Source organism: Aethalodelphis obliquidens, unplaced genomic scaffold (assembly GCF_003676395.1).
Source record: "Aethalodelphis obliquidens isolate GAN/ISIS:26980383/991018 unplaced genomic scaffold, ASM367639v1 scaffold1, whole genome shotgun sequence".
Lineage (NCBI taxonomy): Eukaryota > Metazoa > Chordata > Mammalia > Artiodactyla > Delphinidae > Aethalodelphis > Aethalodelphis obliquidens.
In genome coordinates, this window is record NW_020837945.1 from 55,839,034 (window position 1) to 55,852,316 (window position 13,283).

At 40.3% G+C, this 13,283-nt stretch overlaps 1 protein-coding gene across 2 annotated transcripts in view; it reads right to left on the reverse strand.

Moving 5' to 3' along the window:
• Window positions 1-13,283, reverse strand: part of MORC1 (MORC family CW-type zinc finger 1) — a 350,777-nt gene that overhangs the window by 168,224 nt on the left and 169,270 nt on the right. Inside the window, exons 7-9 of one of the 2 annotated variants that reach the window (XM_027104268.1) lie at window positions 11,033-11,329; window positions 7,551-7,604; window positions 3,350-3,384 (exon numbers count right to left, since the gene is read on the reverse strand). In XM_027104268.1, coding sequence (XP_026960069.1) covers window positions 3,350-3,384; window positions 7,551-7,604; window positions 11,033-11,163 — 220 coding nt within the window. In that variant the 5' untranslated portion in view covers window positions 11,164-11,329. Of the gene's footprint in view, window positions 1-3,349; window positions 3,385-7,550; window positions 7,605-11,032 lie in introns of both variants that reach the window. The other variant, XM_027104263.1, reaches the window with a different exon arrangement.

Genomic DNA, 13,283 nt, shown 5'->3' on the forward strand with positions numbered 1-13,283 from the left:
AGAGAGAGAGAGAGAGAGAGAGAGAGAGAGAGAGAGAGAGAGAGAGAGAGAGGAAGGGGCAGGGAGAGATATCTATTTATCTACTATTGGTTCTGTTTCTCTGAAGAACCCCTCCAAGCTCATCTCTTGTCATCCCCTCCCCTGCCCATACTGCACTCTTCCACTTCTACACAAATAATCACCTGGGACTAATCCTGAACATCTCAAACATTTCTTTAACACCATCAGGGTGTCCTATGTTCTCTCCAGATTCAAGCGACTATACATTCTTCTCCTTCGTCCTTTCCATCCTTGATTCTCCAGGTTAAGGCCTATTTTCCCTTTAGGTCTCTAGTTCATACATGATTTCTTCTAGCAAGCCTTCCTAATCCTTCCACATCATCAGGTGCCCATAATGAATGTTTTCTTTCTAATCTGTGTTTCCCACTTTTCAAAGTATATTCAAATACCTGTTCATGCATCTATTTCTCTTTCAGACTAGTGGTTCTTCCACGTTTGGGGACTCAGTTGCCTCAGAGATATGATGAAAGCTCAACGGCCTTCTACCCATAAAAGTGAAGTTGCACACAATATTTTCCACAGATCCCTTTACTAGGATGCCAATTCCTTAAAAGCAGGCACTGTGTGTACTCAGCACTTGGCCCAGTGCCTGCCACTTGGTAAGCACTAAAAAAATGTACTGAATGCATACCCATGTTTACTAGAATAATACACACAGAGAGATAAAACATCCATGGCTAAACATATTCAGTTTGAATTTTATAGCCCTCAAGTTACTTGAAGAAAACTTAAGAAAGTAATTCACATGCCTCAGTAAATAATTTAAAAACTAGTCCAATGCTTAGATTAATTATGTACCCCCATACCAATTCTATCGGTGCATAAGCCCTGGCCCTAGTTTATTTATTTTTTTTATTTTTTGAAGAAAAATCAGTTTGCTAGGTTGATAGCCATATTGTGGTTTGCTGCAATAAAAAGTTGATAGCCATATTGTGGTTTGCTGCAATAACACATATTACCTAAATAAAGAAAGACGTGCCCCTTTCAAATCAAATTGCAAAGATTCTTTTTTCTTTTTTGTGACAATGCCAAGTGCTAAAGAAAGTGGGGTGAAGTGAATACTGCCATGCCCTGATGTCTTGCACAAACCCAAAAGAACATAATGTGTGAATTCTGATCACAGTTGTTGTACTTTCTGTGATTCCAGATAATTCTCAACCCTTCGACCCTTCAATAATACGTGTGCTCTGAATGAAATTCAGCTCGAATCTTTTCTCCTTCCTCCACTGCTAGGACCACTGCCTTTGTTCAAATCCTCATAAAATCTTGTGTAGATCAGCCATAGCCCCACTTCCCTGCTATCGTTCTTTCACACTTCTACAGACCATCTACAAACCATCCTGTATGCTCTTGCTAGAGTATCTTTCTTTAAAAAGAAAAGAGCACATTTCTATTGAATAATTTGCAACTGACATTGCTCAAAACTCTTTAATGGTTCACTGGCTACAGAAAAAGAAACAAACAAAAAAATCTTAGTATGGTATTCAAGGTGCTCATACATTTGGCTCTAACCCTTAGCTCTAGTCAACCAAGCCCCATCATTGTCTCCTGGATGCTTTTTCTCCAAATATATACATGGCTCACTGCCTCATGCCATTTAGGTCTTTGCTGGTATATCACCTATTTAGAGCAACTTTCCATGAGCACCACGTGAAAAATAGTACATCTTTCCCATTCCTCTCTGTTCTCTTAACCCACTATGTTTTGTTTTGTTTTTTCTTTTTAGCACTTATCCTGACCTGGTATATTATTTATTTGTTCACTTCTTTATTGTCTGTCTTTCCTCATTAGAATGCATGTTCCATGAGAGCACAGGCTTAATCAAACACTTTACTCATTGCTCTATCCCCAGCACCTAGAAAAACTGCTTGGCTCATTCATAATAGATACCCAGTAAATTGTTATTGAATAAATGAATGAGTCTCTGAACTAGTCTACCTCCATTCTTTTTTTCACAATAATTCCTCAGACAGGACTATTCTTTTCTTCCTACACTACCTGACAAAAATCACATCCATATTTCAAGCCCTGGCTCTTTAATATGGGGTGTTCTTTCTCTGTGTTCCCACCATGCTTTGAGTCTCTCCTAGGCAAGAGATGCTTATTCTCTTTCACTCTTATATAATTGCATATATATATGGAAAGACCACCCTTTCTCCACTACTGGCATTTCCTTCTATGCAGAATGGAGTTCAATCAGTAGTAGTAAATGGGGCCCTTCTCTGTACCTTGACCATTTTTTCCCTGAAGCAGTGAGCTCACTCATCTGACTAGTAAGTTGGGGAAAAGTAACTTAAGAAGGTTCTGCTCAGGTCTCTCCTGTTCCCTCTGAGAGCAAGCTGCCTGCAGAGAGCATGACTCCACTAGGTGGGCGAGTGCCTGATGCTCTCCCACACTAAGCTCCACACTCCAACCTAGCATTTATCAGCAATGAAGACTGACTCTGTTATTTGATTTCTCAAACTTCTCAGAACCTGGGAGTAGAAAGGGAAGAAGAGTGTCATTTATTATGTTTCTTCAAATCTCTCAAGATGTCCATGTCTCTCTTCCTCGTGAACCAGAAGCACCCACCTAGCACAAAATCTTAAAACATTTAGAAAACTGAACTGAACTGAGTTGCTTTTTAAATAATGATAAGACTTTATATCATGGACCACATTCTCTGGCCTGTGACCAACAGCCAATATTCACAGGAAAGCTGATAGAATCTGGGTTGGGGATCAGTTTTAACACAATAGGCGTTTCTCCAGGTAGTGTTAACTACAGGACTGGATCACAAAACCTAACTTCCTCTGCATCATATTCAGTGAAATGAACTAATAAGTGCAAAAAATACTTGGTGACTGGAAATGAAGTCAGTAAAGAAAACATGCTTGGTTTGAACTTCATAGCCTTCAAACATTCATACTACACATTCACTTACACACTTTAAAACTGTGATATGTTGGGAATGATGTATACTTAATTATGAATAACCATTAAGTTAATATGCATTTTAAAATAAAACTGTTTTCTCGTGGCAGACAAACTGACTGCTCCAAATCACTGATGCTTTCACAAAACCCTGGAAGATCTAATTTTGTAAATGAGTCCTCTAACAAGTGAACAATTTCACTCAAAGAGTATACTGTTCTCAACCTGGCTCCCCACGGGGTCACTGAACTCACAAAGCACTTAGATTACATTAAAAATCTATAGAATGTGGTTTGATTTTCATGAAATGAAAGAAAATCAAAATAACTACAGGCTTTTCCATTAGAAGAAAAAAGGAGAAAGAAAATCTGCTCACCTGAAAACACATCAAGTCTTGCAGCCCCTGCATCTCTGAAAACAATATAAAAATACTGCTTCAGTATGAAATTGTATTTTTAAAAATTACATTAATCTGAATTGCTCATGTGACATATGATCTACTGTCAGATAGCAAACAATGGAGAAATCTGCTTAAATTGCTTTAGAAACACTAAAATGTTTCACCCTGCATTTGTAGACTAAGACCTATGATCACTCGTAATTTGAGAATATTACAAAGCCTAAAAGTCAGAAATTTAAAAGAAGAGATGGAATTTAGTGGTAGTTACACAAGAAGCTCAAGAAAATGGATATGAACATTAAAAAAAATGGTTGGAGAATAATCCAGAAGTCATATGAAGACTTTCATGATATATTTTAGTACAAAAAGAAAAAGAAAATTACTAAGTACTGTGTACCATATAATCACATTTTTAAAGAACATATATGATATTCATGTGCATATCTGTAAGGAAAGAAATCAAATGTTAACAGTGATTTTCTCTAGGTCAGAGGTTGACAATCTATGGTCTATGGGCCCACCAACTGTTTTTGTGAATAAAGTTACGGGAACACAACCATGACCGTTTATTTACATATTGTCATATACCTATTGCTTATAGTCTGTCTGCCTTCACACTACAATAGTAGAGTTGGGTAGTTTCAACAGAGAACACATGGCCTACAAAGGTGAAAATATTTAATATTTGGTCTTGCACAGAGAAGTATGCTGGACACCCCCACACACAAATGATGAGGTTACTGGTACCTTTTCTTTTTTTCTTATTCTTAGTTTTCTACAATTCACAGATATTATTTATGTATTTTCTTAAATTACTTTTTAAAGTAGAAACTTTAAAAGGAAAGGAGAAAGAGCCAGAAGATCCTGGTTTCCACATGAAGGCTGTGAGAGAAAGGAGAAGGGCAATGAGGGCTTAGCTGACGAGGAAGTGGGTATGTTGAGGGAAGGAAGAGTCTAGAAGGAAGCTCAGAATAATAACAACCAGTGGGACTCTGGTGGGAAAATCTGAGTGTCTCCCAAAATTTCCATCAGTCCTGACCCAAAACTACCCCAGATAAACTGGAGTAGGTACAATGTACCTGTTCTACAAAGTTGGCCCCTTAGCTCCTTCCTCTAGCCAACTGCTGCTTCTAAGTGCCTCCTCTAAAGAAATTCTGGGGTTACCACTGTCATTTCTTGGTCATTATCCATGTGACAAATAAATATTAAACCTTCCCTTCTAATCCTTACCACAGACCCGTGACACATAGGTATCATTATCTCCATTGTATAATTACATGTTATACAAAGTACCATGTATACAATAATTGCTCAATAAACGCCACTGTACTGAACGGTTTTTTTCATAGAAACAGTTTCTTCATAGAAAAATTCCATGGGATGAGACAAAGAACAGTCATTTACCTTTACGGCACATTAAGACATTTCATAATAAGCTTTGTACTTGAGCCCAGGTACTTTCTCTCTGAACATGTGTTGTATCAGGAAGAGTCCCCTAACAATTCCTTCCTATCCTGTCACATTTTTTCCTCCTCTTTCCACAACATTCTTTTAATACCTTCCAGTTCTAATTTTGACAACTCCAGGAAATCATCAAAATCTTGAATACAATGATATAAAATAACGTCTTAGAGTAACACAGGGACTTTATGAAGACCTCTGTAAGACCAAGCAAGCATCTCACGTAAGTCTGTTAAATAGCTTCATTTGCTGTCAATTACTAGCATCTAAGCAGCGGTGACAAACTTCAGTGTGCCCTGAAGACAGAGGAGCTGAAGAGTTCAGGCTGGCCGTGGGGAACACTGGGAATGGCAAAGCTGAAAACACAGGCTGGTCCCAAGAGTGCACCTGCTACACACCTGATCCCGTTGAGGAAGGCAGCCTCAAGGTTGGTACGTCTAATCTTTAAAAAAACATTAAAAAAGCATGGGATCCAGATTCTTTTATGTGGCACCTCATGTTTCTCAAACTTTACAAACAATTCCTTCTTTTCTTTTTTATAAATATTGTGCAAACTTTCAGTATGAGTCAAAGAAACATGAGACAGGCTGGACTTGTTCGGGGGCTGCCTGTTTACAAATGCTGCTTGAAGAACTGTTTGATTGATCACATTTCCCTCACTCCCCTGAGTCTGCAGTCAATCTTTCTTTGCTAATCACCCTCTCTACTCCATAAACCGTTCCCACTGTTCTATTTCTTCTACATTCTGATTTTACTTGCCCTCCTTTGTTGAAATGAATGAGTGAAACAACTTTATAGGAGAAAAGACAGTAGACAAAAGAGACAGATGTGTTCTTTCACAGTTACAGATGTCAAGTTGCTGGAAATGGACACTGAGTAGGACTGAGGACTAATGGATACAGGAGGAGCCTTGCTTCAAAGCTTTGGGCAGAAGCAAACAGTAGAAACCCTGAATTCCTGCAGAGACTAACCATGAACATTCATGTGTAGTAGCCCCATCTCTGTTAGCTCCACCTAAGTTGCAGTCACAGCTCTTCTGACCAAGCAAATTTCTTTTTCTCCTCTTCCCTCCCTTTTTGTGATGACTGTGATTCCATTAGTCCTGCAGAGTTTCATATAAAGAGGAGCTAGGGACTTTTTACTTAGCACTGAGCATGGCTGTGCAGGAAGTTCTAGATGGCTGGTTAAATGACTACACCCTGTGGTCACACTCAGTCACCTCCCTTCAAAGGCCAGAAACGAGAGGAAAATGCAAAATGCTGTAATACAGTCATCAATCAGTGGCAGGGAATTTAGATCTCCCCACTGAGATCTCTTATCTAACAACCATATACTACTCCCTGGGTGGACTTTGCTTTCTGCAGAAAAGGTGACAAAATCTTCTGTTACAGGCAAATACAAATATAAAAAAATCAAATGCCATATTCAGTGAGCTGAAAAACTGACTCCTTCACAAACACACTATTGAGCAGGTCTTAAATTGTTAAAGAGATTTCCTTTGTCAGAGACAGTAAAATGGGGCAAGGGAGTTCTGTAGCCAGACAGCCTGAATTTGAATTCTAGCTCTACCAAATATTAACTGTATCTCCTTGAATAGGTCATCTAACCTCTCTGTGCATCAATTTCTACATCTGGGGAATTCAAATAATGATTCCCAGGTCAAAGTGTTGTTGTCAAGAATAATGAGTTAATACCTCTACATGAAGAGCTTAGAACAGGATCTGATACACAGCAGGGTATCAACAACACTTAGCTCTTTTCTCCTTAACTATGCAATTCACTTTGATGCAGACTTCAGTAAATGCCCAAACCCAAACCTAAATTCTCAATACATAGTATACATTGATACATAATTCAAATAAAATCCAAATGAATATCTGCTATTACATGGTTATAAACACAAAAACAGATGTCCAGATGAATGGATAAAGAAGATGTGGCACATATATACAATGGACTATTACTCAGCCATAAAAAGAAACGAAACTGAGTTATTTGTAGTGAGATGGATGGACCTAGAGCCTGTCATACAGAGTGTAGTAAGTCAGAAAGAGAAAAACAAATACCGTATGCTAACACATATATATGGAATCTAAGAAAAAAAAAAAGGTCATGAAGAACCTAGGGGTAAGATGGGAATAAAGACACAGACCTACCAGAGAATGGACTTGAGGATATGGGGAGGGGGAAGGGTAAGCTGGGACAAAGTGAGAGAGTGGCATGGACATATATACACTACCAAACGTAAGGTAGATAGCTAGTGGGAAGCAGCCGCATAGCACAGGGAGATCAGCTCGGTGCTTTGTGACCACCTGGAGGAGTGTGATAGAGAGGGTGGGAGAGAGGGAGACACAAGAGGGAAGAGATATGGGAACATATGTATATGTATACCTGATTCACTTTGTTATAAAGCAGAAAGTAACACACCACTGTAAAGCAATTATACTCCAATAAAGATGTAAAAAAAAAAAACCAGATGTCCAATTTACCTGCACTTCAAGTATGATCATAAATACAAACTGAATAAAGATGAATAATTCCTCCTTTCATCTGTTCTTTTTCCTATAATACCTTGATTTTATAGGAAATCAAGTCACAAAGCATTCCAAGTGGGGAAATGACAACGTATTTTCATCTCTTAATATGACTAGACTTTATTAATGTTATAAAATGCCTTTGTCCCTCTGAATAACCTTTGTTTACACATAATCCTTACCTTGCATTGTCCAGCAATTCAGCCAGTGCTCCAAAAAGGAAACTGTGAGTGGTGCTGATGAAGAAATAGAGGGAAAACCAAAGTTAAACCAACTCTGTAATCAATGTAAAAGGTTCAAGACACGTTCAGACAATGTTCTCCAGTTCTAGGCAGATAATCAATTACGGAGTTATTCTAGAAACTACTTTCTCAGCATGGTCAAGATTCTGAAGTACATGACAAAGCCAGGGCTAAGAACACTATTGCCAAAATATCCTGTCTACTCCTAATGAAACAAAGACTTCAAGGACCTGACTGTACTTAAAGCAAATTTTGACATTTTAAAATTGCTTGATAAGCATTTACTCAAGTTTTTTTAGAGAATGTTTCATTAAAGCTGTATTATTTAAGGCCAAATTACTTCTGAAAAACCTTGATCAAAATCCAGGCTCCCTGAAAGACCTTAAGACTCCATCTGCAGACACAAGCACTGGCAGGGGACCCTGTTTGCACCACTAATCTACACTTTTCTGTGCAATCTTTTCACCTTGGACAACCCTGATCCTTAAATAATCTCAAAGATTACCAGTGGTCACTCTCCCCTGTATCCCTCTTGCCAAGTCCTGGGCAATAGAGCACACTAGATAGCCATCCTTATTTATACTTTGAAGGCTGAATGTTCCTCTGGGGTGATATCAAGCCACCTTCAGGGTCCCACACTTGCTTTTCATTTGTTGTTGTGGATATTTCAATCAGCAACCTTATCGCAGCATTAAAGTAAGATTCAGTAGGCAATTTTCTTTTTATATTTAGTAAACAGGTAGCAGAAGAAGAGAGACCCATTTATCAAAAAACATCTGCTCATCTGTACAGGAGGAAGGATAATCTGCAATGTCTCAGGGACTCCAAATACCTCAGGCCACAGGATGATATGTTAGCTAAAAATTTATTTAAAAAAAATATATACATATATCTATTTTTGGAATTTTAAACTATAAACACATGCTGATGAGGGGTCTCTTGACTCCAGTCAGCTTTCAAATTCGTCATCAGAATAAACCTACTATGCTTCTAATGAAGAGACAAGTTTGTGAACCACTATCCTAATAGCTTAGTACACCATTCATTTGACTCTTAATTATACCCTACAGTAGAACTAACTCCTTTAATGGCAGACATCAGATGTCTCTGATTTCTGAGCTTAGTTGCTCTTATAAAATAGTTGCCTTTTAATAAATATTCACCATTCGTGAAAAAAAGCATAAACCTACTAAATGCAATTATTGCAAAAAGGTGTCCTTCACTCAAAAGAAAGTTAGTACTTAAAAATCTAGAACAGAGCAAAAGAAAAGTGTCGGTGACATGCTTTACAAAAGCAGCACTTCAAACCACAAGCCTTTCTAAACAATCCTTCAGGAAAGTAACTGCAATCATTCTGATCCCCCCGCCAAAAATGCCATATAAGCTTCTGTACCATTTCACTTGAGATTTTTACTGACTGCCTGCTATGTGCCAATGTGCACAGACATGTTCTTTACACTTTGCGGGCTCAAGTTAGTGGGGGATATGAAAAATACACAAGTAAACAAACATATAAAGATGAAAACACAGATTATGATTCAATGCTACTAAGAAAGAGGTATGGGGAAGAGTAACTGGTGAGGAAGGGAAAGCCTTTCTTCACAGAAGACATAAGCTGAACCCTGAAAGATGAGAGCTCAGTCCCTCGCAGAACTGGAGTGAAAATGCTCCAGCAAGAGCAGGAGGTGCAAAGACCTTGAAGCAGAAAAGAGCCAAGCAGGCCAGTCTGCTCTGGCTATGGTAAAACGGGGAGATCACAGCAAGACATGGGATGGCCAGGTCGTGCAGTGCTTCCTACTCCATGGTTAGGAGCTCATACTTGGTCCCCATGCAACTGGAAACCACTGTCATGTCTTAAGAAAAGTGACACACCTTGGGGCTTCCCTGGTGACTCAGTGGTTAAGAATCCGCCTGCCAATGCAGGGGACACGGGTTCGAGCCCTGGTCCGGGAAGATCCCACATGCCGTGGAGCAACTAGGTCCGTGAGCCACAACTACTGAGCCCACATGCCACAACTACTGAAGCCCGCGCGCCTAGAGCCCGTGCTCTGCAACAAGAGAAGCCATCGCAATGAGAAGCCTGCACACCACAACGAAGAGTAGCCCCAGCTCACCGCAACTAGAGAAAGCCCACGCACAGCAACGAAGACCCAACGCAGTCAAAAATAAAAATAAATAAATAAATATTAAAAAGAAAAAAAAAAGAAGAGTGCCACATCTGGTTTAAGTTTTTAAAAGCTCACTCTGGCAGCTTTTAGGAAAACGGATCATAGGGAAGCAAGAAGGGGAAGCAGAGAACCTAGTTTAGAGGCTATGAGAAATCCAGAGGGGAGATGGCAGTAGAGATGGGGAGAAAGGGATGAATTTGAGACACAGAGGTGGCATGAAGAGGACTTGATGATTGATGGATTGGATGTGGGGGTGAAGCAAAGGAGGAATAAAAAATCACTCCTGTTTTTACTGAGGCCAGTCTCAGATAAGAATTTTATCTCTGGGAGCTGAGACTATGCCAATTTGTATCTGATTTTGTTGCTGTGGCTTCACACTGCTGTCACTTTTGTTGTTAAGTTACCAGACCACCAACTGATAATGGGGTAGTATGGTGGCAGGGGGGAGGCTGGGGAGCAATAGCTATAGAAACTATGCAAAACTGAGGCTGAGGAACTTTTCTAAGATAAAATTCACAGTTTTTCCAGCACTCAGCTTATAATTTTTCAACTTGCTCAAAATTGCTATTTCTTCATTTGTCTTCTACCTGTTAACTTTTAACTACTTGTACCATCCTTTCCAGCTTGAACTCATTCTCCATGATAACAAGATAAAACTAAATATCTGCTGAATATTGCCTGTTTGTTTTATTCTGTTGTCTGTAAAAATTACACTGTTTTTCCCAAGCAGCAAGGCCAGGCTTCTTTACATTTCCATTTCTGTGGTTTCAAATCTGCTGCATCCTTTCTATCAATCGGTACTTTCAGTAAATACAAATTACTAAAAGGTTCCAAAAACTCAACATACCACTGTGAATTACACAGCACTCACTGCTATGCTTTGCTCTGTTGGAAATAACAGATGGACAAGAAAACCTCTGTCACCTGCCTCTGCAATCTGAATATTCAATATAACACCTAAAGAGTAGCCAAAGGGGCTACTGGCCTGACAGAAGAAACAGTGCCCTAGTAATAACTAAAATGTGAGATTCCTATCCTCATAGAGGTTACATTTTCAGAAAGACTCAGGATGCAACAGCGGCTGGAATCGATAAATACAAATTACTCTTTGGAGGGCAACTTTAATCTTTAAAATGTCAGTGTGTTAGGGAGAGAAATCATTAGACATAGGCCAGGATGGTAGAATGAGGAGATGGACAAACGTCTCCATTGTGTGGACAGGCTCCCCCGTTCCGGCTACGCCAGGGTACTCACGAGTTGGCGTGGATGAAGTCCAGATTCAGCTGGGCTCGCCGCAGAGCGGTATACTTGTCGTCCATGGCCTGGAACGCGACCCGCGCGGCCCTCGGGCACCCAGACGCCAGACCCAGCAGCCTTTCGCCCATCTCCACGCCCACGTCCACGTCCACGTCCACGCCCACGCCCACGCCCTTGCGCAGACACCTGGCTCGGCGAGCACGCGCTCCCCCTGGTGGCCGGAGCGCGAAGTTCACCCTGCGCTGTGGGCCCGAGTGTCTGGCAAGTTAAGTCTGGTCCTGATCTTGGATCCACCTGGTGATAAGGCGTCTGGGCTAGGCTCCTCTTCCCGAATTGAGGTTTACGTAACCTTACTAAACACTCTTTTCTATCATTCCCCAACTGGAAAATGGAGCCCAGGGCTGGGGCTAGAATTCGATCAGAAATGATCGCACACACACATACACACATAAACACACAGAATGGGAAGAATCTGGGAGGCGAGGTCGGTAAGGGAGCTGGAGACGGTAGGGAAGGAAAACGGATAGTTTCCCTTTTGCGGTTGTTACACAGCAGAGGTCAAGGCCCTTTGTGTTCTCACCCCAGCACTTACCCGTGTCCCTTGGGTTGTGTTTTCTCCAGTCGAAGGAAAGAAAGAAGAAAAGCGGTCAGCCAGAGAGAGAAAGGAAGGAAGAACTAAAGGCAATCAGAACAGAATGTGGAGGCTTGTGTTCCGTGAGGACCTTTTTCACCTGTCAGCTGCCATTCAATTGTTTGATGTGCTGGCGCGATTCAAAGAATAGACATTCTGTATTGTTCCAAAAGACAGAATTGGGCAAGTGGAAGGTGGAAAGAGGGGGATTGGGGATAAATATAAGGAAGGGCTGTGTATGCCAGCTGTCCAAAAGGGGATACAAAGCACTGAGTCACCAAACCCTGAGCTGAAACAAGATTTGTCAAGGATATGTTAGGGAAAGGTGCTGGCTGGGATGACAAATTAGTAGGCCTAGTTGACTTCTAAGTGTTCAAACTCATTCATTCTAAGGCACTATGACTTGCAAATAAGGTAGTTCGATAGTACTCAGCAGATGTTTTATATGAGAGTTTTAAAATCAGAAACAAGCATCTATGGAATAAAGAAGTTGGACTAGATGTGTTTGTGATTTCCAGGCATTACACAAGCAATGAGGCTCACAAAAAAAAAGAAAAACAATGTCAGTTTTGGGGTACTCATTCTACTTCCAAAGAAAGAAGTTTATCTGTTACTACATTTGTAAGACTCAGTAGAGGAAGAGAGAATCTGAATGGCAACCCAAGCGCACATGGTGCTCTAATTTGAAAACTGGTAGTAAGCACAAACATTTCAAATAATTTTTCTGATTGCATTTTTGTTTTAACAGTGGCTATGACAGTGTTTTGATAGCAAAATTCTCTTTACTAAGGAACGTGAGCTATCTTTCCCATCTTTCCTTTCATAGAACTTCAATGAAAGTATGACATTTTATTTTCATTTTATGGGTAAGAAAAGCTTGACAAGCCTCTCCTGGATTTATTTTATTACCCCCAATTTCCAGCCGCTACCTCAAAGAAATTTACTTTTGGGAGGGCACCAGAGCCACTAGCCTATAATTAGTAATGGGCTGTAATACCTAATTTCTACCAGAGGGAAGGGTGTGATTATCACAGAAGCACTCCGTCTAATAATCTGAGCAGAGCCCTCCTACAGTAAGTGGGCAGTCCCAAAGCACTAGACATTTCCAGCTGGCCTGGATGACAGACACGCGGGAGGGATCTATTAGATGGTGCTGAAAAAGAGCCCTGAGGTCATTGTGCACAACCCACCAAAAGCCTTTTTCCCCATTTCAACTCTGCTTTGCCACTCTGCTGTCATAAAGGCAATTTGTTTCCTCTTTAACGTATACTTTTGGGATTGCCTGTCTCAGCCACCCCCCTCAGCCCTGCCTCAGTATTCATTTTAACATTACTTCATGATAAAAATACTAGGGGAATAACAGGCAGGAGAAATTTAAAATGAGAACATCATCTGCTTATCTTATGGTTGATCCTGATGTTGAGAACAGTCAATTTGGGATATGAGACTCTTCAGCTCTTCCTAACCAAACATTTCAGCCTTGCAACATTCATGTACTAGGCACAAATGGCGGCTCAAATTTTTCAAACTCCACTTTCCCCCTTTCGCTTAACGTTGTATGAACCAACATTTCATTACTCTACACAAACATGTTTAAACACAAAGTTTATAAACATA